At 56.0% G+C, this 24,193-nt stretch overlaps 1 protein-coding gene across 1 annotated transcript in view; it reads right to left on the reverse strand.

The window, feature by feature from the left end:
• Positions 1 to 24,193, reverse strand: part of CCDC12 (coiled-coil domain containing 12) — a 57,246-nt gene that overhangs the window by 3,635 nt on the left and 29,418 nt on the right. Inside the window, exons 2-3 of the mRNA XM_075419960.1 lie at positions 16,135 to 16,205; positions 1,267 to 1,346 (exon numbers count right to left, since the gene is read on the reverse strand). Coding sequence (XP_075276075.1) covers positions 1,267 to 1,346; positions 16,135 to 16,205 — 151 coding nt within the window. The remainder of the gene's footprint in view (positions 1 to 1,266; positions 1,347 to 16,134; positions 16,206 to 24,193) is intronic.

Raw genomic sequence — 24,193 nt, forward strand, 5'->3', positions numbered from 1 at the left:
GAATCCTCCAGCGAGAGCTCGGCTCCTCGGAGTATCAACCCTTCGGTGCTGGGCCGGAGTCAGCGCGCTCAGACACATCCCCCGCTTGTGCAACACAGGGTGCGCGGTCCCCACGATGACGAAGCAACGGGGCCGCAAGCATTAGAACCCCAGGCACCAGCACAGGCTGGGGCTGAGCTGCTGGGGAGCAGCTCTGCGGAGAGGGACTGGGAGTGCTGGGGGACGACAGGGTGACCATGAGCCAGCAGCGTGCCCTGGCTGCCCAGAAGGCCAATGGTCTCCTGGGGTGCATTCAGAGGAGTGTGGGCAGCAGGGTGAGGGAGGGTCTCCTCCCCCTCTGCTCTGCCCCACTGAGGCCCCATCTGCAGTGCTGTGTCCAGTGCTGGGCTCCCCAGTTCAAGAAAGATGAGGAGCTACTGGAGAGAGCCCAGCGCAGGGCTACGAGGATGAGGAGGGGACTGGAGCATCTCTCCTAGGAGGAGAGGCTGAGGGAGCTGGGCTTGTTCAGCCTGGAGAAGAGAAGGCTGAGAGGGGACCTTCGAAATGCCTCTAAATATCTGCAGGGTGGGGGTCAGGAGGACGGGGCCAGACTCTTTGCAGTGGTGCCCAGCGACAGGACAAGGGGCAACGGGCACAAACTGAAGCCGAGGAAGCTCCAGCTGAACCCGAGGAAGAACTTCTTCCCTCTGAGGGTGACGGAGCCCTGGCCCAGGCTGCCCAGAGGGGCTGGGGAGTCTCCTTCTCTGGAGATATTCAAGCCCCGCCTGGCCGCGGTGCTGTGCAGCCTGCTGTGGGTGACCCTGCTTGGGCAGGGGGTTGGGCTGGGTGACCCACAGAGGTCCCTTCTAACCCCTGCCATGCTGGGATTCTGTGATCACACAGCAGCAAGAGAGCCCCAGCGCTCCCACCACGGCTGCTGGGACACTTCAGCACCCTCCTGGGCTGCAGGCATTCGTCTCCTAGACCGTACCACCCCCACACCAACCAGCGAGCTGCTACCAGAATACATCCCAGGAGGTTCTACCACCTCAGGCTGGAGAGAGCAGGAACACAGTGGCTCCCAAGTCACCCGGTTTTGGAGGGGAAAGGTCTAACCCACCCATTTTGCAGCATGCTGGCTGGACGCAGGGTCCCGTGCTGGTTTACTTGTCCTCACGACCACGAGTGCTGCTTCATTCGCCCACCGCAGGCACCGGCCCCACCGCTGCCAACGCTTCTGCTTTCGTGCTCCCCCATTTCACCTCCCACGCTCCCACTTGCACCCACCTGAGGCCAGCCTGGCCTGGGGCACCTTCCTCTTCTTCAGCTCCTCATCTTCGGGCTCGTAGTTTCGCAGCCTGAGCTCCCTGGGGAGGAAGGGGAAGAGCAAGAGAGCGGTGAGACACGTCCACGCTGCCCCGGACCGTGGGCTCTCGTTAGCGAGGGGCACGTCTCCATCAGCGGCTGCAGGCAGCGGCCAGGGTCCAGCAGGACCTGGAGAAGCCAGAAAAGGCAAGGTCAGCCAGGAGTTTGGCACGATAAAAGCGATATATCTCGGTGAGCCAAGCCGAGGCAGCTAGGGTAAGACTAAAGCTGCCTCGTAAAACTCTGAACTTCAGACCAGCTCCATTTTAGGTCTCAACTCAGTGATGGACCCAGGATGGAAACACCAGAGAAGATCCACAGTCAGGGAAAAAAACGACCCCAGGAGGGTACGCAGGATGGACAGGGGAAAAACAGTATTTAGGGTACGAGGTGGTTACCAGAAATGCTTCTGGGGTGCAGGTCAGCCACACGGCGCAAATATGGGGAGTAAATTCAGGTTTCCGAGCAAACGGGTGGTGAGGCTGGCAGTGACAGGGACGGTGACACCCAGCCAACACCCAGACGTTCACCCATCCCATCACCTCAAGAGAGAGCAGTCAGCCCTCTCCCCAGGGCCCACACCTCCCCGATATTCGGACGGCAATTCTCCCCCTTTCCGAGGCTGTTCTTTTAACCCCTCTCCTGAATAATTTGGGCTTCGGACGGACAACCGTTAGGCAACCTCAGTCACTGCGCACCCCCAGGGCCGATTCTCCCCGAGGTCCAACCCTGCAGGCTTCAAGCAGAGGCTTTTCCAAAAACCAGAGCCCTGAAAATGAAGCTCAGGGGACCCCATCCCACCTCCGGGCGCTTGCACACGCGTACAATGCGCTCTGCAGGCTGCTGGATCTATACTCCGGCACACCGGCCCACAGGGCAAATTCAGTAGATTAAACTCATTTAACACTGTCGATGGCTTTAATTAGTTGAAATAGAAATGGAAGCACTCGCTGCCCGGCAATGCTCCTGCCCCAGCTGTCGGCAAAGCCTTCGGCGGCGATGAGGGTGGCCGTGTCGCCGCGGAGGAGGACGCAGAGAGCCCCGACGCAAACGCTTTTATCAGGCAGGAAAACCAAAACAGAATCACAGAATCCCAGAATCCCAGCATGGCAGGGGTTGGAAGGGACCTCTGGGGGTCACCCAGCCCAACCCCCTGCCCAAGCAGGGTCACCCACAGCAGGCTGCACAGCACCGCGGCCAGGCGGGGCTGGAATATCTCCAGAGAAGGAGACTCCCCAGCCCCTCTGGGCAGCCTGGGCCATGGCTCCATCGCCCTCAGAGGGAAGAAGTTCTTCCTCGGGTTCAGCTGGAGCTTCCTTGGCTTCAGTTTGTGCCCGTTGGCCCTTGTCCTGTCGCTGGGCACCACTGCAAAGAGTCTGGCCCCGGCCTCCTGACCCCCACCCTGCAGATATTTAGAGGCATTTCCAAGGTCCCCTCTCAGCCTTCTCTTCTCCAGGCTGAACAAGCCCAGCTCCCTCAGCCTCTCCTCACAGGAGAGATGCTCCAGTCCCCTCCTCATCCTCGTAGCCCTGCGCTGGACAGTCTCGAGCAGCTCCTCATCTTTCTTGAAGTGGGTATTACCATTTTTCCTCCCAGCAGGTAGCTGATACCTCAGGCCACCTCGCTGCTAGAATTTACAGATGGAGAAGCAAGTGAGACAGAGCCCATCCAGGGGCTTGCAGCCAAAGCAAAGAGAGGCAAAATAAAGGGTGAAGAAGCTACGGTCCAAGAGAGACGAGAAGGGGAAGGTCAGCGGGCAGATGGCCACGCTCATCTGGGAAGCACAAAGAAACCCAACCTTGGAGGTCCCTGCAGCAGAGTAAGGTCCTGCCCTTCCCACACCATCTCATCCCCTCTCCGGTAGCGGACTCTACCTGCAAAAAGCCCAACCCACACCACAGCCGGTGCCACCGGGGCGGTGGGAGCACGCGGTTGGAGCTCAGCAAGACCTAACGGAGATAAACGCGACCAGCAGACTGGAACCCAGGGCCCGGGCAGACTGGGAGGCTCGCAGACATTTCTCGTGTAATCAAGCCCAGGTCCCCCGAGCCCTCGCGTCAGCGCAACGCTGCGGAAGAGGAACAACTTCCCCCAGCACTGGGAGAGGAGAAGATGCTTCAAAGAAACACAGGAGAGCTCAGCGTGTCGCTGCAATCCCTCCCCCAGGCCAGGAGCAGCTTCGCCCCACGCCGACGAGCTGCTGTGCACAGTTTGACGTCGATTTTTACACACACGTGCTCTGGGAGGAGGGATTCAATAATTTAATCTGTCCTGATCACCACCAATCCCAGCCAGAATGGCAGCTCTTCTCAGGAACGCTGATCTTGGAGGATCAAACGATTTCTTCTTTGTTTTTGCAGCAGCAGATGCCATCTCCAGGCACACAGAAACCACCATAATTCCGCGATTTCACGGACAATCTCCACTTAGCGGGATTTTGCAGTGAAGTTGGGAGGCTGGGGGAAGAAGAGGAGCAGCTACTTCGTCCAGGAGGTAATCGGACATCAGGCTGCGACGTCTAACAGCCGGCCACAGCCTGGCTCACGCTCGCTGGAGAGGATTTACCTGACAAAGCGGCAGATCCTGCAAAATTTCAGTATCTCCCAGACTTTCTGGTCTCCTTAGCTCACGTTTAGAAGGATTCACTTGCAGCTGAAAGGGAACCAAACACCGACTCCCTAGGGTCAGATCACCCAAAACAAGAGAGCTCTGAGCTTAGCACGAAGAAGACAAGGCTGAGAGGGGTCCTTGGAAATGCCTCTAAATATCTGCAGGGTGGGGGTCAGGAGGCTGGGGCCAGACTCTTTCCAGTGGTGCCCAGCGACAGGACAAGGGGCAACGGGCACAAACTGAAGCAGAGGAAGCTCCAGCTGAACCCGAGGAAGAACTTCTTCCCTCTAAGGGTGACGGAGCCCTGGAACAGGCTGCCCAGAGGGGCTGGGGAGTCTCCTTCTCTGGAGATATTCAAGACCTGGCTGGACACGGTGCTGTGCAGCCTGCTGTGGGTGACCCTGCTTCGGCAGGGGGTTGGGCTGGGTGACCCACAGAGGTCCCCTCCAGGCCCTGCCATCCTGGGATTCTGTGATTCTGTGATTCCTTTGGGCTTGCAAACAAAAGCCTTGCAGTCCAGCACCGCTCACACTCGCTGGCGGTTTATCCACACAACTGAAAAATAATGAGATCACGAGGCAGAAGCTGGCAGGTTCTGCCGCAGATGGGACGAGCGGCGGCGCGGGTCTGGCAGAAGGGGAAGCAGCCGAGGCGCGGGGGCGAAGAGGAGAAGCGCCGCGAGCTGATCCCCCCCGTGCCCGGCACCGGTGCTTTCAGATCCTTATTAAACCCTTATTAAACTGCGAGTGCCTGGAGAAAACAAACAAAAAATTGATCCCTTTAATTAACCGTGCCAGGCGAGAGCAGCTCTCGCAGCTGCCTCGGGTAATTCTCGGCGCCCAGGGCTCCCCGCAGCCATCTCCTCGGGGGGCTTGGCCATTGCACCACGCAGTGCCACGCTCACCACGAGCAGAAGACTTGTCTCCTCCTTTTTCCGTGCACGAGTGTATCTGTAAAGACAGAGGAACAAGCAGCACAGCGGTGCTACCCCATGTAACTCAAAGGCAGGGAAGGATTAAGAAAATATATATATTTAGAAGAAGCTACTGGTCTTCCACAGAGGTGCTTGGCGTTCCTCGGGAAGGACCAAGCGTCCGGATGAGACCTGGGTTTGAACCACTTGGCTTCAGGGTGGGATCCAGCTCGTGCAGGGTCACCAGCAGGCTTGATAAGCATCTTTTTATAATTGATGGACGTGCCGGACCCAGGAGATGCTCTCCTGCCCCTTCGAGCACCTTGTGCAGTGCTTCCCACACGGTCTCCCATGATATCCTCCTAGGGAAGCTGAGGAAGCGTGGGCTGGATGAGTGGTCGGTGAAGTGGATCGAGAACTGGCTGAATGGCAGAGCTCAGAGGGTTGGCATCAGCGGTGCTGAGTCTGGTTGGAGGCTGGTGACAAGTGGTGTCCCCCAGGGGTCAGTACTGGGCCCAGTCTTGTTTAACTTCTTCATCAATGACCTGGATGAAGAGTTAGAATGTACCCTCAGCAAGTTTGCTGACGACACCAAACTGGGAGGTGTGGTAGATACACCAGAAGGCTGTGCTGCCATTCAGCGTGACCTGGATAGGCTGGAAAGCTGGGCAGAGAGGAATCTGATGAGGTTCAACAAGGGCAAGTGCAGGGTCCTGCACCTGGGGAGGAACAACCTCATGCACCAGTACAGGCTTGGGGTGGACCTGCTGGAGAGCAGCTCTGTGGAGAGGGACCTGGGTGTCCTGGTGGACGACAGGTTAACCATGAGCCAGCAGTGTGCCCTGGCTGCCCAGAAGGCCAATGGGATCCTGGGGTGCATCAAGAAGAGTGTGGCCAGCAGGACAAGGGAGGTTCTCCTTCCCCTCTACACTGCCCTAGTGAGGCCTCATCTGGAGTACTGTGTCCAGTTCTGGGCTCCCCAGTTCAAGAAAGATGAAGAGCTACTGGAGAGAGCCCAGCGGAGGGCTACGAGGATGATGAGGGGACTGGAGCATCTCCCCTACAAGGAGAGGTTGAGGGAACTGGGCTTGTTCAGCCTGAAGAAGAGAAGGCTGCGAGGGGACCTTATAAATGCCTACAAATATCTGCAGGGTGGGTGTCAGGAGGATGGGGCCAAGCTCTTTCCAGTGGTGCCCAGTGACAGGACAAGGGGCAATGGGCACAAACTGAGGCACAGGAAGTTCCGTCTGAACATGAGGAAGAACTTCTTCCCTGTGAGGGTGATGGAGCCCTGGCCCAGGCTGCCCAGAGGGGCTGGGGAGTCTCCTTCTCTGGAGATATTCAAGACCCGCCTGGACAAGATCCTGTGCAGCCTGCTGTAGGTGACCCTGCTTCGGCAGGGGGGTTGGACTAGATGACCCACAGAGGTCCCTTCCAACCCCTACTATTCTGTGATTCTGTGATTTCCAGCCCGTTTCAGCCCAAACGAGCCAGGGCTGCTAGGGATGGAGGTGGCTAGAGCCCCACAGCTGGCAGCGGGCACTGATCCGTGCTGAAAGCTCCCAGCTGGACTAGATGACCCACAGAGGTCCCTTCCAACCCCTAATATTCTGTGAGGACTGGGGTAGCTGCAGCGATTCTGCAGCGATTACAGAGGGCAGTGATGGCCACAGCCTCCCAGCATCTCCTAAAAGCCCATCAGGGGTTGCTGGTCCCCTGTTTTGGGTCAGGAACATCTCAAATCTGCTTTGGACTCGGGCCCACAGCTCCTTGTTGGGGAAGAAGAAGAGATGTCAGCTTTTCTTTGAAGCAGGCGGGTTGGAAGTGGCACGGCACGCAGGGTATGCGCAGAATGCAGAGAGCTATCTCGCTGCAAAACACAGGACGCTCCAAGCTGCCCGCGAGGTTGATTTTTGCTTTACTCCTCCAGCCCCAAGGGCTTTATGGAGGAAACACTGGGTTTTTTCACTTGATGAATGGATCTTTCTAAGCCTTCTGGTGAAGCACCCGCTTGCCCATGTCCTTGTCTCGGGAGCACGGGGAACGGGGTCACCAAGCAACCCCCTAAGGGCGATTTCTTCAAACGTCGCAGCATTCCCACTCCCCAGTTACCATCACAAAACAGTCACTGGGAGCTGCACCGATTACAAGAGCACCTTCCTATTTTTACCTCTCTGAGGACAAGGCTAAGAGCCGAAGAAAGCTGGCTAGGACATCTCGCTCCGGTTTTCTTGGTGCTTCTGGAGGTGGAAGAGGCCAGCAGACCTCAGCAGGACAGGTACCAGCAGAAGGCGGGAGCCTGGCGGCGTTTGCAGACCCTGCTTGCTCTGCCCAGGATCAGAGGTGGGTGTCCTCCACGTCTCTTCACCTCTCGGTTTCCCCTCAAGCCCTTCACGTCGGTCTGCTTAAACATCTCTTGTGCTCCTCAGCATCAGCTCTAGGCACCTGATGAAGCTAGGGAAAAAAAACCAAACAGATGCTTCCTCTGCTGCATCATCAAAACAAAGAGGTTTCAAACAGCCAGATGCCAGACAGCTATTTCTGAAGTGCAATGGTAGAGCCCTTCCATTCTTCAGAAGCAGTTTAGGGAAGTCCTGGATGTTCTCAACCTTATCTCAGGCGTTTCAGGCGACTTCTTTCCCAAAGGCCTGCAGAAATGCCACCTGGTTTGAGAATTTGCTGCCCTTTGACATTCCCAAGCTGCTCCAGAGCCCGTTCAGAACCATCCATTTTCGCAACAGCCACTCCAGCTTGCTTGAAACCAAATGTCCCAGGCAACCGCTTCCACAATGCCCGTAAAGAACCAGCAGAAGGATTTCATTCTATTTCTCTGCATCTCCAAAAATCCTCTTACTCCTGGGTGGTCCTGTGAAGCCACACCCAAACACGTCAAGAAATTATTGCTACAGAAGATACGAGGGAGGTTTCAAATCCTTGAAGGAGTGGTGGTTTGGCAGACCCTCCTCCATGAGGGCAAGAAGGTTTGAAGGAGCAGAGACAAGGTAGCCAGATGACCTAGGACAGCAAAGCAGGAGACTTCAGCAGCAACCCAGAAGGTTTTGTGCCCAAGCTGGAGTGAGCTGGGCTCTGGCCAAGCTACTGAAGGACCTGGAAGAAGCAGTGGTTTGGTGGACCCTCCTCCACTCCATCATGTGCTCCATGAGGGCAAGAAGGTTTGAAGGAGCAGAGACAAGGCAGCCAGATGACCTAGGACAGCAAAGCAGGAGACTTCAGCAGCAACCCAGAAGGTTTTGTGCCCAAGTTGAAAGGAACTGGGCTCTGGCCAAGCTACTGAAGGACCTGGAAGAAGCGGGAATGCTGCGGTACCTGTGGGACCATGTGGTGAAGGTGTCCCCCGGGGCAGCACTCGGATGCTCTTCAATGGCAACAAACACCACCTCAAAGGGCCTCTTCCCTTTTCTGTTTCCAATTGCAAACCACATAGCAGAAGTCCCTTTCACACTTTTTCTACAGGTCCCCTGATTCTTTTGCCAGCGAAAATTCACTGTATAGAGAGTTTAACTGACAAGCTTGCTCTTCTTCCTCCTGTCTGCAAAGCCCATGGAAAGAGCCAGATCAAGAGCATTGGAGCAGAGATCCCAGACCCTTGTCCTCTCTTCGCTCCACTCGGTCATTCCCCACCGAGCCGCTGCACTTCTCTGCGACGTCAACTAGCACATACAGGGTGCTGCGCGATCACCCATGGGTGCTGAGGGAAGGTGACAGTACTGTCGCCCTTCGGAAGCAGCACGAGACCTGCCACGCAACGGCCATCAGAGCTGATACAGATTTAATTCCATGATCCCATTTTTTTGCACTTTGCTTTCCTACCCAGCTCGTCCCCTTGCAGACGGCTTTGGCAGATGTGGGTGCACCAGCTCCCGCCGCAGCGTTCCAGCTGGGGTGCATTCAGAGGAGTGTGGGCAGCAGGGCGAGGGAGGGTCTCCTCCCCCTCTGCTCTGCCCCACTGAGGCCCCATCTGCAGCGCTGTGTCCAGTGCTGGGCTCCCCAGTTCAAGAAAGATGAGGAGCTACTGGAGAGAGCCCAGCGCAGGGCTACGAGGATGAGGAGGGGACTGGAGCATCTCTCCTAGGAGGAGAGGCTGAGGGAGCTGGGCTTGTTCAGCCTGGAGAAGAGAAGGCTGAGAGGGGACCTTGGAAATGCCTCTAAATACCTGCAGGGTGGGGGTCAGGAGGCCGGGGCCAGACTCTTTGCAGTGGTGCCCAGCGACAGGACAAGGGGCAATGGGCACAAACTGAAGCCGAGGAAGCTCCAGCTGAACCCGAGGAAGAACTTCTTCCCTCTGAGGGTGACGGAGCCCTGGCCCAGGCTGCCCAGAGGGGCTGGGGAGTCTCCTTCTCTGGAGATATTCCAGCCCCGCCTGGCCGCGGTGCTGTGCAGCCTGCTGTGGGTGACCCTGCTTGGGCAGGGGGTTGGGCTGGGTGACCCACAGAGGTCCCTTCCAACACCCAACGTTCTGTGATTCTGTGATTCTGTTCCTGGAGCCTTCCCTACGGCTGGGCTGGCTCGAAAGCACGGTCCATACATCCCCAGGCTGTCTCACTGCACGCAGCGACCTTTCCAGCAACCAAGACACACACCAAGAGGATCTGCATCTGCTCCGACTTCGCAACCAAGAAACAAATTTCACGTCGCGCACCGTGCTAGTCAAAGCTGTCCTCACACCCCCTTGCAGCAGCACAGAGACGTCTCCAACGCAGGGGTCCAGAGCGGCTGTTTGATCAAGAGAGCGAAGTTGTTGCCGCTGCTCCCGGATTCCTCACCCCAGGCAGAAAAGGAGCAAGAACAAGCAGAGGCAGAGACCCACCAGCACCCACCCTCTGAGGAGCGATATCTCCTGCCCAAATAGCTGAGCGTGTCAGAGCACATCCTCCTCCCCAAGCAGCTGCCGAAAGGCACTCGAGGAATGCCAAAAAAACAAATGCCTCTATTACACCGCAAGCCCCCAAAACTTGCCAAGGACGTGCTGCTCAGGGGAGCACGGACAGGGAGAGATGGATCCTGGGGTGTTGCAGGAGGAGGTCTTCAAACGCAGGCAAGTGCCAAAAGGCCGGCCGTGGTGGTTCACCAGGCAGTGGTGTGCTTTTCCAGGCAGACAAGAACGACTTCAACTTCAGTGAATACAACCAGGACAAAAACCCACGCTCCATCTGCAGCGCGGGACCCAGGCTGGTGGCGTGGCAGCAGGAGCGGGCTGAGCCCCCAACAGAAGAAGGACGTGGAGGTGTTGGAGCAGGGCCAGAGGAGGCCACGAAGATGATCCGAGGGCTGGAGCACCTCTCCTCCGAGGACAGGCTGAGGGAGCTGGGGCTGTTCAGCCTGGAGAAGAGAAGGCTGCGGGGTGACCTTAGAGCAGCTGCCAGTGCCTGGAGGGGTGACAGGAAGGATGGAGAGGGGCTTTGCACAAGGGGGTGCAGTGATGGGACAAGGGGGAACGGCTCTAAACTCAAAGAGGGCAGATTGAGATTAGATATGAGGAAGAAATTCTTCCCCATGAGGGTGGTGAGGCCCTGGCCCAGGCTGCCCAGAGAAGCTGTGGCTGCCCCCTCCCTGGCAGTGCTCAAGGCCAGGCTGGATGGAGCTCTGAGCACCCTGGGCTGGTGGAAGATGTCCCTGCTCATGGCAGGGGGGTTGGAACCAGATGATCTTTAAGGTCCCTTCCACCCAAATCATTCCATGATTCTACGTGCAAACCCTGACCCAGCGCCCGGTGACGCTCCTCCACATCCCGGCACAAGAACATGCTCTGCCCATGCTCTTATGGGGTTTCTCCAGCTTCTTCAGCTGGTGCTGGGTCAGAGATGATTTGCCACCCTCAAGGCTCAAGTCAAAAAGAGGTACCTTGGTAGCACCTGGATGACCACAGGACCTTGGCATCCCCCCTAGCTGGCCTCAGAACAGTACCAAGCACTACTTCACTTCTGATCCAGACTCAGCACAGTGCCAACACAAGGTCTGCAAGAGAAAAGATCCTCCTGGTAAGCTCAGGGTTCTGTACAGCCTTGCCCCCGCAGCACACCAACAGCTCTCCCACTGCCAGGTCAGATGGAGGTCTAAGCACCCAAAATCCAACACCCAAAATGCTGTGCTTTGGTTACAGCAGGGACACGTTCCCAGCAACGACCACTGAAAAAGAGCAAACCGCTGGGAAGATGTTGGGAACTCATCAACAAAGGCTGGGTAGGAGGGACCAGAGTTTGCATCACCCTTGTCTCCTGCAGCTGGGGGATGGGCAGAGGGGCACCCAGCCTGCCCGAGGAAGAGCCTGGAGCACCGGGCACCCTTTAAACATGTCAACAGTCTCTGCTAGGAGGGTGCAGCCAGGCTTCAGACCAGCTGAAGCTCCACGGGGCCTTCCCTGCAAAAGCAAATCATCTCCCAGATACCTCCTCCAAAGGGAGACGGGCACGGCTCTAAGTGGAGGGAAGGTCCACAGCATCCTCGCTGCTCTGGAGGGGAGAAGGACTCTGCAGTGCAACAAAACAGGGACGAGCGACTTCAGAAGGGAGCCTAGATCCTGCCAGCTCCTAAACCCCCTCACCCAGAACCCCGATGGTTACTGGGCAGGTGGATTCAGGGTCTGGAGAACAAGTTTGGTGAGGAGCGGCTGAGGGAGCTGGGGCTGTTTCATCTGGAGAAGAGGAGGCTGAGGGGAGACCTTCTCGCTCTCTGCAGCTCCCTGCCAGGAGGGTGCAGTGAGGGGGGGTTGGGCTCTGCTCCCCAGGAACCAGCGACAGGACGAGAGGCGATGGCCTCAAGCTGCGTCAGGGGAGGTTCAGCTTGGAGATTGGGCAAAACGTCTGTGCTGAGAGAGTGGTCAGGCCTTGGGCCAGGCTGCCCAGGGCAGTGGGGGAGTCCCCATCCCTGGAGGGGTTCAAACACCGTCTGGATGTGGCCCTTGGGGACATGGTTTAGCAGGCATGGGGGTGTTGGGTTGACAGTTGGACCTGGTGATCTCAGAGGTCTTTCCCAACCTTAATGATTCTATGATCTAAACTCCTGCTCTCCCTTCTCCGGCACCCACCAAAAGCTCCAGCCTTGCCCCTGCCCACCTCCTCCTGCCATGGGCCCAGCCCTTCCCCGAGGGAGGGGACCAGCGCTTGGTCCCTGGAGCTGGGGGTGGTGATGGAGCCTGACCCATCGCACAGCGTCCATCAGGACAAGCCACCAGCGGCAGCAGGTTGAGCCATCCAGGCAGACGCCAATCAAATACGCCACATCTACCGAGCTCAGCCTACACACAAACACTGCTGCCTCCCATATTTGATTAAAATTTTAAGTGTTTATTTATTTTTTTTAAACTCACCAAGCTCTCCACAGTCGAGGCCGTAAGGAAGCCCAGCCGCACAGCAGGTATCCCTGCTACTGCCTCGGCTGTCCTGCCAAGCTAAACCCAACGCTGAGCAGGCTCGCCGCTGTATTTTTTTTTTCTGTGCAGAGATTATATTTAAAAAAAAAAAGAAAAAAAAAAGAAAGGAGTGGTTTTGACCTGCCCCGTGACATTCTTCCCACAGCGAGGGGAGAGCTGGCGTTTCCCAACCCCTGCCTCCCCCAGCTCCTCCCAGAAATTCATCTCTGCGAGCGGCACGGCACCGAGCTGTAATTTTCAAGGATGACTAAGTGTCGAAACACCGGCAGCTGATTAACAGCAGCTCACTGAACCTTAATTTCTAGTTCAGTTGAAGATCTTTCTTTTTTTTTTTTGTTTCCTCCTCCCTCTCTGAGCCCTACCTTGGCTTTTTCTTTACACTCGCAGAACTGCAGCTCGACTTCACAGCCCGACGCCTCTCTGCTCCCCACGGGGCGGCAATGCCGGTCTCCAGCCAGTCGTGGCTTTGCGCAGCGCTCGCCTTGCAGGTCCCCGAGCCCCAAACCGACCGTTTTTCCCCCGCGGGAAGCAGGCGGAAGGGCCAAAGTCCACCCACACCCTGTTCCTTGCATAGGCGGAACGTTGGCGGGAGGTGTTTCCTGGTCAGTGGGCTAAACACAACTGGTTTAAAATAAAAATAATAATAATAACCTGAACTCTTCGCAATTACAGATATAAACTTCCCCGAGAGCTCAGGTCAGCGACAGCCCGAGCTGAAACTGCTGCGAGTGTATCGGGTTTTCTGCAGAGGCCTTCGTCAGCGCTTGTTCCTGCGGCGGTAGCTTGCGGCTTGAAAGATAAAAACAAGGAACAAAAGAAAAAAAAAAAAAAGGCAAAAAGAAATGGGGGAGGGGAGGGCGGTGGGGAGATGTGAGTCGATCAGAAAGAAAAACAAAAATAACAAAACAGGAAGCCGCCAAAAAGCGTGGCGTCACATAGGCAGCGAGAAAATATCAGTGAAGCCGGTGCCCAGGGTTCGGTCCTTGCTGTAGGGTGTGAGGATGGGGCAGGAGCGGGCTGGCACAGGGATGGAGGAGGAACCGGCCCGCAGCGAAAGCCATGGGGTGCTGCCAGGGTTTGAAGTGCAGGGTCCTGCACCTGGGGAGGAAGAACCCCAGGCACCAGGACAGGCTGGGGCTGAGCTGCTGGGGAGCAGCTCTGCGGAGAGGGACTGGGAGTGCTGGGGGACGACAGGGTGACCATGAGCCAGCAGCGTGCCCTGGCTGCCCAGAAGGCCAATGGTCTCCTGGGGTGCATTCAGAGGAGTGTGGGCAGCAGAGCGAGGGAGGGTCTCCTCCCCCTCTGCTCTGCCCCACTGAGGCCCCATCTGCAGTGCTGTGTCCAGTGCTGGGCTCCCCAGTTCAAGAAAGATGAGGAGCTACTGGAGAGAGCCCAGCGCAGGGCTACGAGGATGAGGAGGGGACTGGAGCATCTCTCCTAGGAGGAGAGGCTGAGGGAGCTGGGCTTGTTCAGCCTGGAGAAGAGAAGGCTGAGAGGGGACCTTGGAAATGCCTCTAAATGTCTGCAGGGTGGGGGTCAGGAGGATGGGGCCAGACTCTTTGCAGTGGTGCCCAGCGACAGGACAAGGGGCAACGGGCACAAACTGAAGCCGAGGAAGCTCCAGCTGAACCCCAGGAAGAACTTCTTCCCTCTGAGGGTGACGGAGCCCTGGCCCAGGCTGCCCAGAGGGGCTGGGGAGTCTCCTTCTCTGGAGATATTCCAGCCCTGCCTGGCCGCGGTGCTGTGCAGCCTGCTGTGGGTGACCCTGCTTGGGCAGGGGGTTGGGCTGGGGGATCCCCAGAGGTCCCTTCCAACCCCCAACATTCTGGGATTCTGGGATTCTGTACAGGCCACAGGATTAGTTACTGAACCACCAGACTTCCGCCCCCGCCGCGTCGTGCTCTTGGTGGTTTTCAGCTCGAGAAAGCAGCGTGGCCACTGAGGCTCTTGTTTGGGGAGCGGTTGGCAGGGGAGGCAGATTTCAGCCACCAGCACCCCTCGTTTCTCAAATTCAGGGTGAAGATCCCTTTTTCAAAGGGGTAAGAAAGTTCAGCTGCGCTACTGGGAAATCAAAACCGAAGACAAAATGGAGTTATTGGCTCACCGGCCTTCTAGACCTCGTTAAACACACACCTCCGGTGACAGAAAAAGGACATTCAACAAGTCAAGCGAAAGCTAAGAATCACCTCGGCCACATTTGTGATTCAAACATTTCCTGCAGAGCAGATCTTGCTCTCATTTGCCTTGCAAAGCTACGTTTGGATCCCGACAAAACACGCCACAGTTGGATCGACAGACAAGGAGCTACCGAACCCTGCAGGTAAATCGATTTGGAAAGCAAATTTTTTGCCCCAAAAGCTGCCTCCACAAAGGCACCGCTCCCACGAATTTCGGGAGAAGCCCCGTGCCCACCTCTGCGGGGAGTTTCGTGCGTCGCTACAGAGCTGGCTGGACACGGGGGTTCCTGCTCAGCATAGAATCACAGAATCACAGAATGGTCGGGGTTGGAAGGGACCTCTGTGGGTCATCTAGTCCAACCCTCCTGCCGAAGCAGGGTCACCACCAGCAGGGCATCCTTCCTCTCTACACATAACCTCGGTGAAGTTTCAAGGGCATCACCCACACGCAGGGGAAGGTTTTTTGCTGAGCCTGCCGCAAGACGAGAGCTCACGAGCGAGCGCTTGTGGAAAAAGTGAGTTGCCAACTTGAGGGCAACAACGTTGAAAGCCCGGTGAGAAACCGCGTCACCTTCAATACGCTCCAGGCTGCTCAGCAGTGGTGAAGAAGCAGCAATCCCCAGCCTGAAAGTCAGCTGGAGTAGAAAAAAAAATCTATGGGGGTGGTGTTTTTCCGAGATTTAGTGGACCAAGTCAGAAATCCAGTTTGGGAATGGGAGCGCGTCGCTGCTAGCCCAACGACACCGGCTCATCGCGTGGTAAAGGCAGTCCAGCTCCCCGTCAGCGGGCCACGGCACGCCGCATCACCTCGCGTATCGAGTGGCGGGGTTCGAAAGCAAGAGCCGTTTATTCATTATTCACCATCGTTTCCAAGATCTCTAGCTCCTGTTTCAGCTTCAACCCAGAGCTCGTGCCTTTTCCGGCACGAAACCCAACCACGGTGCCCACAACCGAAGTTCAGCCTTAGTCGAGGTTCTGAAGAAGCACTCCCAGCCCCAAATCCAGGCGGGCTGCTCTCCCAAAGGGATGCATTTTCTGCCTGGAGTTCTTCCCAAGAAGCAGCGAGGATTTCGCTCTGGTTTCTCAGCAAAGCACGTGTGCTCATCTGCAGCAGCATCTCTGATGCACGCCTCCCACAGAGGAGGTTTCTAGCTGGTAAAGCGGTGAGAAAAGGTCACGTTCCGCATCTTCAAACCAAACTTTACCCCCCCTCGTCTCCAAAGGAGACCTGATGGTGGTTTTACCGGCAGGAAACCAACTGCACAGTCAGCTGCTCCTGCCAGGAGCGACACGCTGCCTCGGTTAGTTCTGTGCTCACATTTTCCGGTGACAAGAGAGAACAGCAGTGGGCCGCAGTGAAACAGCCACGCGTACCCCACAGGCCTCCGTTCATGGGGGAAGAAAAAACAAAAAACTCCACATTTCAAATGACACATGTGCAGGGGATAGAGAGGCAGCAATGGCCGTCGAGTTCCAGGGAGCCTAAATGCTCCCAACACCACCCAGAAACGCTGCAAGTCAGCCCCAGGCTCTTCCTCTTTATTCCCCCATCTCATTTACACCACGAGATCAAATTCGCGCTGGAAAAAACAAATAAATTGAACATTAGCAGCCAAGGAAAGATCCTAATTAGCAACCACGAGAGCAGCACCTGAACAATACATACAGGAGAGACAAGTGGGAAATAAATAAATCATTACTTGTGCTTGACGGTCTCCTCTTCGTCGTCTTCTCTGGGCTGCTTGTTCTCACGCTCGCCGCCGTCCTTGTTCTGAAAGAAGGAGAAGTTGATCTGTCAGGCTCTGGCCTCTCTGGAAACACCGGAGAGCAAACAGCAGCCCAGAAACCCTCCCTGGGGGGGGTACAAGGCAAACAGCAACCAGCAGTTTGGAATGACTTTTAGATTACGACACCTTTCAATTAAGCCTGTCTTCCTTTTTTCTCCCTTTAGCACTCTGATTGTACAGATTGCACGATAAACAAGTGTAGGAACAGGCAAGGAAACTTTTACTGTGTCCAGTGCTGGGCTCCCCAGTTCAAGAAAGATGAGGAGCTACTGGAGAGAGTCCAGTGCAGGGCTACGAGGATGAGGAGGGGACTGGAGCATCTCTCCTAGGAGGAGAGGCTGAGGGAGCTGGGCTTGTTCAGCCTGGAGAAGAGAAGGCTGAGAGGGGACCTTGGAAATGCCTCTAAATATCTGCAGGGTGGGGGTCAGGAGGCCGGGGCCAGACTCTTTGCAGTGGTGCCCAGCGACAGGACAAGGGGCAACGGGCACAAACTGAAGCTGAGGAAGCTCCAGCTGAACCCGAGGAAGAACTTCTTCCCTCTGAGGGTGACGGAGCCCTGGCCCAGGCTGCCCAGAGGGGCTGGGGAGTCTCCTTCTCTGGAGATATTCCAGCCCCGCCTGGACAAGGTCCTGTGCAGCCTGCTGTGGGTGACCCTGCTTGGGCAGGGGGGTTGGGCTGGGTGACCCACAGAGGTCCCTTCCAACCCCTACTATTCTGTGATTCTGTGATTCTGTCTGCAGGCTTCGCACGGGTCCCTTTTCCCTCTCCTAAATCATTATTTTGGGCGTTTTAACAGGCTGCAAAAGAAGCCGGCAGAAATCAAACAGCGATCAGCACCACAAAGGGTCTCCTTCCAGCCCCAGCAACACCGTGCAGCGACATAAAACAAATTTCTCCTTAACATGGTGCTGCAGTATCGTACAGAGGCTCACTTTGCATCATCCAGACACTGGCACTGACAGCTTATTAGCCAAGCTACCAATTATATTTATTCTCCAGCCGGGCACAGATATTGAATGTTTGCAATAATGAGCTTGAAAGGGGGTTGTTTGGTTCTCACCCTGATTAACTGATTTAATTCAACTGCTGAACAAAGTATGCGCCGTGACTAACTCATCTGTCCTTCTTTCACAGACTACATCATCACAGCAAAGCCAACCACCGACCTCCTTGGCAGCTGTTGCTTTTCCGATCGAACCCCCCCGTCATCCTCCAAGCGACAAGCTCAGCGCGGCAGCTCCGGCAGACGCCAGATGAAGTCTTTATTTCCTCGAGCGTGGCCAGTTCCAGGAGGAGCATTACCCAAGCTACCCGGTGATGAACGCACCGCGTTTGTAATATCTGCCTACGAGTCGCGTCGCCACAAACACAGTGGTGTCCCCCAGGGGTCAGTACTGGGCCCAGTCTTGTTTAACTTCTTCATCAATGACCTGGATGAAGAGTTAGAATGTACCCTCAGCAAGTTTGCTGATGACACCAAACTGGGAGGTGTGGTAGATACACCAGAAGGCTGTGCTGCCATCCAGCGAGACCTGGATAGGCTGGAAAGTTGGGCAGAGAGGAACCTAATGAGGTTCAACAAGGGCAAATGCAGGGTCCTGCACCTGGGGAGGAACAACCTCATGCACCAGTACAGGTTGGGGTGGACCTGCTGGAGAGCAGCTCTGCAGAGAGGGACCTGGGCGTCCTGGTGGACGACAGGTTAACCATGAGCCAGCAGTGTGCCCTGGCTGCCAAGAAAGCCAATGGGGTCCTGGGGTGCATCAAGAAGAGTGTGGCCAGCAGGACGAGGGAGGTTCTCCTTCCCCTCTACACTGCCCTGGTGAGGCCTCATCTGGAGTACTGTGTCCAGTTCTGGGCTCCCCAGTTCAAGAAAGATGAAGAGCTACTGGAGAGAGTCCAGCGCAGGGCTACAAGGATGGTGAGGGGACTGGAGCATCTCCCCTACGAGGAGAGGTTGAGGGAACTGGGCTTGTTCAGCCTGGAGAAGAGAAGGCTGAGAGGGGACCTTATAAATGCCTACAAATATCTGAAGGGTGGGGGTCAGGAGGATGGGGCCAAGCTCTTTTCAGTGGTGCCCAGTGACAGGACAAGGGGCAACGGGCACAAACTGAGGCACAGGAAGTTCCGTCTGAACATGAGGAAGAACTTCTTCCCTCTGAGGGTGACGGAGCCCTGGAACAGGCTGCCCAGGGAGGTTGTGGAGTCTCCTTCTCTGGAGATATTCAAGACCCGCCTGGCCGCGGTGCTGTGCAGCCTGCTGTGGGTGACCCTGCTTCGGCAGGGGGTTGGGCTGGGGGATCCCCAGAGATCACTTCCAACCCCCAACATTCTGTGATTCTGTGATTCTGTGAAACGTCCTTTCACCGCACTGCAAAGGTCACCACCGGTCCTCGCCACCCAATTCAAAGAGACGAAGCCCTCTAGGTCGGTCTGTTCAAACTCTTTTTTCAACCCTGAAACTGGTTCACGGCTCTCTTTGGAAAACTGCAAGGAGAAATTGGTCACAACCAGAACACGACCAGCATCACTTTCAGATCAGGAATTGCTTTGATTAGTCGCTTGCTCTGTTAAAACCTTCACTGGAGAGCTCGGATATTTAACAGCCAGCTTCACGACACCAAAATTATTTCCCAGCTAAACCTATTCTTAATCTCTGAAAGGACCAGAAAGGTTTCCCTAGCCAACAGCTTCCTTATCACGTGCATCTCGACTGTACAAACTTTAAATCTCTGTTCTGCAACCTGGGTTAAAAATTAAGATTCTGTGCAAACAGGGAGGCGAGCCAGGAAACAGCTCAGTTCTGGTTCCGGCTCATCAGCGATGGGAGTTGTTCAGGTTCAGCTCCTGATCAAAGGGCAAGAAAAATGCTCCTGTCTTTTTAGGAAGAAAACAATAAAAACCAGCAATCATTACTAAAACCAATATTTCATCCCGTTTTAACTCCCTGTTTGCAGTTTCTTTTTATTTTTAAGTCCATAACCCTGTGATACTTGCACAGACATTTCTCGTTCGCCAAAGACCGTGAGCTTGGCTGGGTCAGAGCACACGCAGCCCGCTGGAGCCTTCTGGCGAGAGCTCGGCGCGAGGAAATATTGAGAGACCCTTCAGTCCACGCTATTTCACGCTGTGGGAAGCACCTCCTTGCGCTCTTTTCGCACTCCTTTCATCTCTTCACACTTCCAGCGCACGCGCGCAGAATCACAGAATCACAGAATAGTAGGGGTTGGAAGGGACCTCTGTGGGTCATCTAGTCCAACCCTCCTGCTGAAGCAGGGTCTCCTACAGCAGGCTGCACAGGACCTTGTCCAAGCGGGTCTTGAATATCTCCAGAGAAGGAGACTTCACAACCTCCCTGGGCAGCCTGGGCCAGGGCTCCGTCACCCTCAGAGGGAAGAAGTTCTTCCTCGGGTTCAGCTGGAGCTTCCTGTGCCTCAGTTTGTGCCCATTGCCCCTTGTCCTGTCGCTGGGCACCACTGAAAAGAGCTTGGCCCCATCCTCCTGACACCCACCCTTCAGATATTTGTAGGCATTTATAAGGTCCCCTCGCAGCCTTCTCTTCTTCAGGCTGAACAAGCCCAGTTCCCTCAACCTCTCCTCGTAGGGGAGATGCTCCAGTCCCCTCACCATCCTCGTAGCCCTGCGCTGGGCTCTCTCCAGAGAGCCTGCATTCCCCTCATTCTTGCTAGAGCTTTATCCGGGAGGGTTATAAGCAGGTTCAGAAATCCTAAAGAGGTATTTTGCAAAAATATCCCCATCAAGCCGTGGCTGCTCTTCCCACCGCAAGCCTTCACTCTCCGCAGCGCTGCAAATCTTTCTCTTCCCCATACGCTGAAATAATTTGATATCGAAATCCTCCCGCTCTTCTACAGCTTGCCCAAAATCCCCGATTCCGATTTATTCCCCGCTACCGCCCGAATGCTTTCTAAAGTCCTGGAGCATCTCTCCTAGGAGGAGAGGCTGAGGGAGCTGGGCTTGTTCAGCCTGGAGAAGAGAAGGCTGAGAGGGGACCTTGGAAATGCCTCGAAATATCTGCAGGGTGGGGGTCAGGAGGCCGGGGCCAGACTCTTTCCAGTGGTGCCCAGTGACAGGACAAGGGGCAACGGGCACAAACTGAAGCAGAGGAAGCTCCAGCTGAACCCGAGGAAGAACTTCTTCCCTCTGAGGGTGACGGAGCCCTGGCCCAGGCTGCCCAGAGGGGCTGGGGAGTCTCCTTCTCTGGAGATATTCAAGCCCCGCCTGGACAAGGTCCTCTACGGCCTGCTCTGGGTGACCCTGCTTCGGCAGGGGGTTGGACTAGATGACCCACAGAGGTCCCTTCCAACGCCAACCATTCTGTGATTCATTCTGTGATTCTGTATTCGTAGCAAAATCCAGCACACCCCCAGCAAATGCAACTTCACACACCAAGTCCTGCGGTGCCTTCAACCAGAGGCTTTTTCTCCGCCACAGCTCTCCTGGTAGCACCTTCTCGGACGGCGCGGAGCAGGCACACTGCCCTTCGGCAACGCGAGAAGGGGTGCGGGAGCTTCCCTGGGGATGTCCCAAGCTGGAAAGAACGAGCTACAGTCCCTCTCGGACTTCAGCAATGGGGAACACGGGATGAGGAGGATTGCAGCACAGTTCAAGGAGACAGCATAACTCCACACAACCATTTCCAGCCTGCTCACCGCCGACACGAATGCCTTCTAAATTACGCTCCCTGCCATCATCCGCCGCTAATCAGGATCCACCAGGCAGATCGGCGAGCAAGCGGAACACAAACGAGGTCTGAAATGGATGCCTGAAGTCACGCTTCCCCCCTCCACCAGCCAGCAAGAGAAATTAAAGCTGGTTCCCTGCTTGCAAAACGGTCTGTAAACAAGATTTTGGTTTCATTAGCAGAGTGACGAAAAAACCCCCGGCCACAGGGCAGAGCCGACACGCGGTGAGGAGGCCACAAACTTCCAGCAGCCTCGGGAACGGTCGCAGCTCTGCAAAGCGACGGCTCCTCACAGGCTCCAGCACAAAAAAAGGGGGGTTTCTAAGGCAATGTTTGGTGGGCGCAGCAGAGGAGGATCGCTGCTCCTCTTCCCATCGCCGAGCTTTTCGCTTGCCTTTCCAGCCAGGCTGCGCTGCCTTCTCCCCGCGCGCGGTCCCAACCCACAGCTTACCACGAGGGCTTCCTGTGCTGCCTTCAACCGCTTCACACGAGCTGAAAAAAGGCAAAGTTAGAAGACAGCAGCGGCTTAGTCTAGATGCTGGGTGGAGGGAGCCGTCCCGGGTTTCTAAATACCTATAAATTGCAGCCGACTCAACGGGCTTCTCAACGTTTTGCTCTGGAGCAGTGCACAGCGGCACCCAGCCAGCCAGGCTTCGGAGAAGATCCCTCCTCTGCTTTCCACGCTTCCTCACCCAAAACGCTGGGGTTTCCTTCTGTCTAAGAAAGCTCAACTTTAAATTACTCTGGCAGAACGTGGCAATTCAAGTGCCTGCAGCCTCAGAGACCGACTGTGCACAACAGCAGCACGGAAAGGAAAAGACTGATCCAGCGCTCGCAGCAGCTTGACCTGTTAGATCCCCCTCACAGCTTTAATTTTAATCAACGACCTGGATGAAGAGTTAGAATGTACCCTCAGCAAGTTTGCTGACGACACCAAACTGGGAGGTGTGGTAGATACACCAGAAGGCTGTGCTGCCATTCAGCGTGACCTGGATAGGCTGGAGAGCTGGGCAGAGAGGAACCTGATGAGGTTCAACAAGGGCAAGTGCAGGGTCCTGCACCTGGGGAGGAACAACCTCATGCACCAGTACAGGCTTGGGGTGGACCTGCTGGAGAGCAGCTCTGCGGAGAGGGACCTGGGTGTCCTGGTGGACGACAGGTTAACCATGAGCCAGCAGTGTGCCCTGGCTGCCAAGAAAGCCAATGGGATCCTGGGGTGCATCAAGAAGAGTGTGGCCAGCAGGACAAGGGAGGTTCTCCTTCCCCTCTACACTGCCCTGGTGAGGCCTCATCTGGAGTACTGTGTCCAGTTCTGGGCTCCCCAGTTCAAGAAGGATGAAGAGCTACTGGAGAGAGTCCAGCGGAGGGCTACAAGGATGGTGAGGGGACTGGAGCATCTCCACTACGAGGAGAGGTTGAGGGAACTGGGCTTGTTCAGCCTGAAGAAGAGAAGGCTGCGAGGGGACCTTATAAATGCCTACAAATATCTGAAGGGTGGGTGTCAGGAGGATGGGGCCAAGCTCTTTTCAGTGGTGCCCAGTGACAGGACAAGGGGTAATGGGCACAAACTGAGGCACAGGAAGTTCCGTCTGAACATGAGGAAGAACTTCTTCCCTCTGAGGGTGACGGAGCACTGGAACAGGCTGCCCAGGGAGGTTGTGGAGTCTCCTTCTCTGGAGATATTCAAGACCCGCCTGGACAAGGTCCTGTGCAGCCTGCTGTAGGTGACCCTGCTTCGGCGGGGGGGTTGGACTAGATGACCCACAGAGGTCCCTTCCAACCCCTACTATTCTGTGATTCTGTGATTCTGTGATTCTGTAATTTAATTTATTCCCTGATATTTCCTAAAGTCATGGTGCTATGCCTACAAAAAAATTCTGTTAGATCCCCTTAGAGATCATTCCTCCTCTGTGAGCACCAGAGACGCACCCCACTGCTTGGCCATGCCCATAGCTTCGGCCGGCGATAGAAAAGCTTCACCACAGCAAGCTTTGCCCGCATCCCCTGCGCTCTCCAGGTAGTTGCTCGGAGCACGCCCTGAAATTACATCCAAAACCAACGCGCTTCACTTCATAGCACAGCCAAATTCTGAAGGGAACACCCATCAGAAGCCCCTGGGGTATCGACAAAGGGGTGCGAGGCCGTACGACGCTTGTGTCCTCACGTGCAAGCACGGCGTCGGCTGCCGAAGGACGGCGCGCGCGCTCCTCCGCTCCGGCCGCATCCGTCAGCGCTGCAAATTAACCCGGCTGAGATACAGAATCACAGAATCACAGAATGGTAGGGGTTGGAAGGGACCTCTGTGGGTCACCCAGTCCAACCCTCCTGCCGAAGCAGGGTCACCCACAGCAGGCTGCACAGGACCTTGTCCAGGCGGGGCTTGAATATCTCCAGAGAAGGAGACTCCACAACCTCCCTGGGCAGCCTGGGCCAGGGCTCCATCACCCTCAGAGGGAAGCCTCCTTGTTCACGTCGCCTTGCCTGGGGACAGCTGAGAGATGGTGGTATGGAGAGAGCCGTTAATAAGCAGACAAAAAGGAGGGGAAATAACGTTCCCTTGATACTCTGCTTAGTGAATATTATTCTTCTGCACCGAAGCAGATGACTCTGCAAAGAGAAGCCACGGGGGTTTGCAACCAACATCTCCTTCCTCCTGTGCACAAGCAGCCGCGCAGGCGACGAACGCTGAGGAGCTTCCCTCTCCAGCCGCTCCTGCAGGTGCAGAACCTGAAACCACGAGATAGGGAGCCCGCGGCGAGGATGCTGTGCCTCTCCGGGAGCAAAGGGCTGCAGGAAGGCAGATCCCATTACCACGATCGTTTACGGATACAGAGATGGCCTCTCGAACGCGCAAGTTATCTCACAGCTCCGTGCTTCACCGCTGCCCCACCTCGCTCCTCTTTCTTCTCTGCCCACCCTGGGTTTATCCGATCCCTCGGGACTCTGACACAGCAGCGATGTCCTGGGGTTCTCCCCGTTGCTCCGAATGTTGGCCTTAAGAGCTGCCCCTTCATCAATCTCTTCAAGCACTTCTGTTCAACAGCTGTGTAACAACTTTCATTCCTGAACTCAGGAAAGGAGGGATTCCTCCCCAAAACAGCGTCTGCCCTCTTTACCACCTCGTCCTTCAAGCGTTCGAGTGCGTCTCCCTTCGCTTGGCGGTGGTCCCTTCCCACCGGCGCACAGCACCAATCCAACTCTCACCACCTTTCGGTTCAACTTCGTTTCCTCACATTTCAAAACTTAACGCCACGAAGGGAGCCAAAAATA

The sequence above is a fragment of the Opisthocomus hoazin genome, chromosome 4 (genome assembly GCF_030867145.1).
Source record: "Opisthocomus hoazin isolate bOpiHoa1 chromosome 4, bOpiHoa1.hap1, whole genome shotgun sequence".
In the NCBI taxonomy this organism is placed as follows: Eukaryota; Metazoa; Chordata; class Aves; order Opisthocomiformes; family Opisthocomidae; genus Opisthocomus; species Opisthocomus hoazin.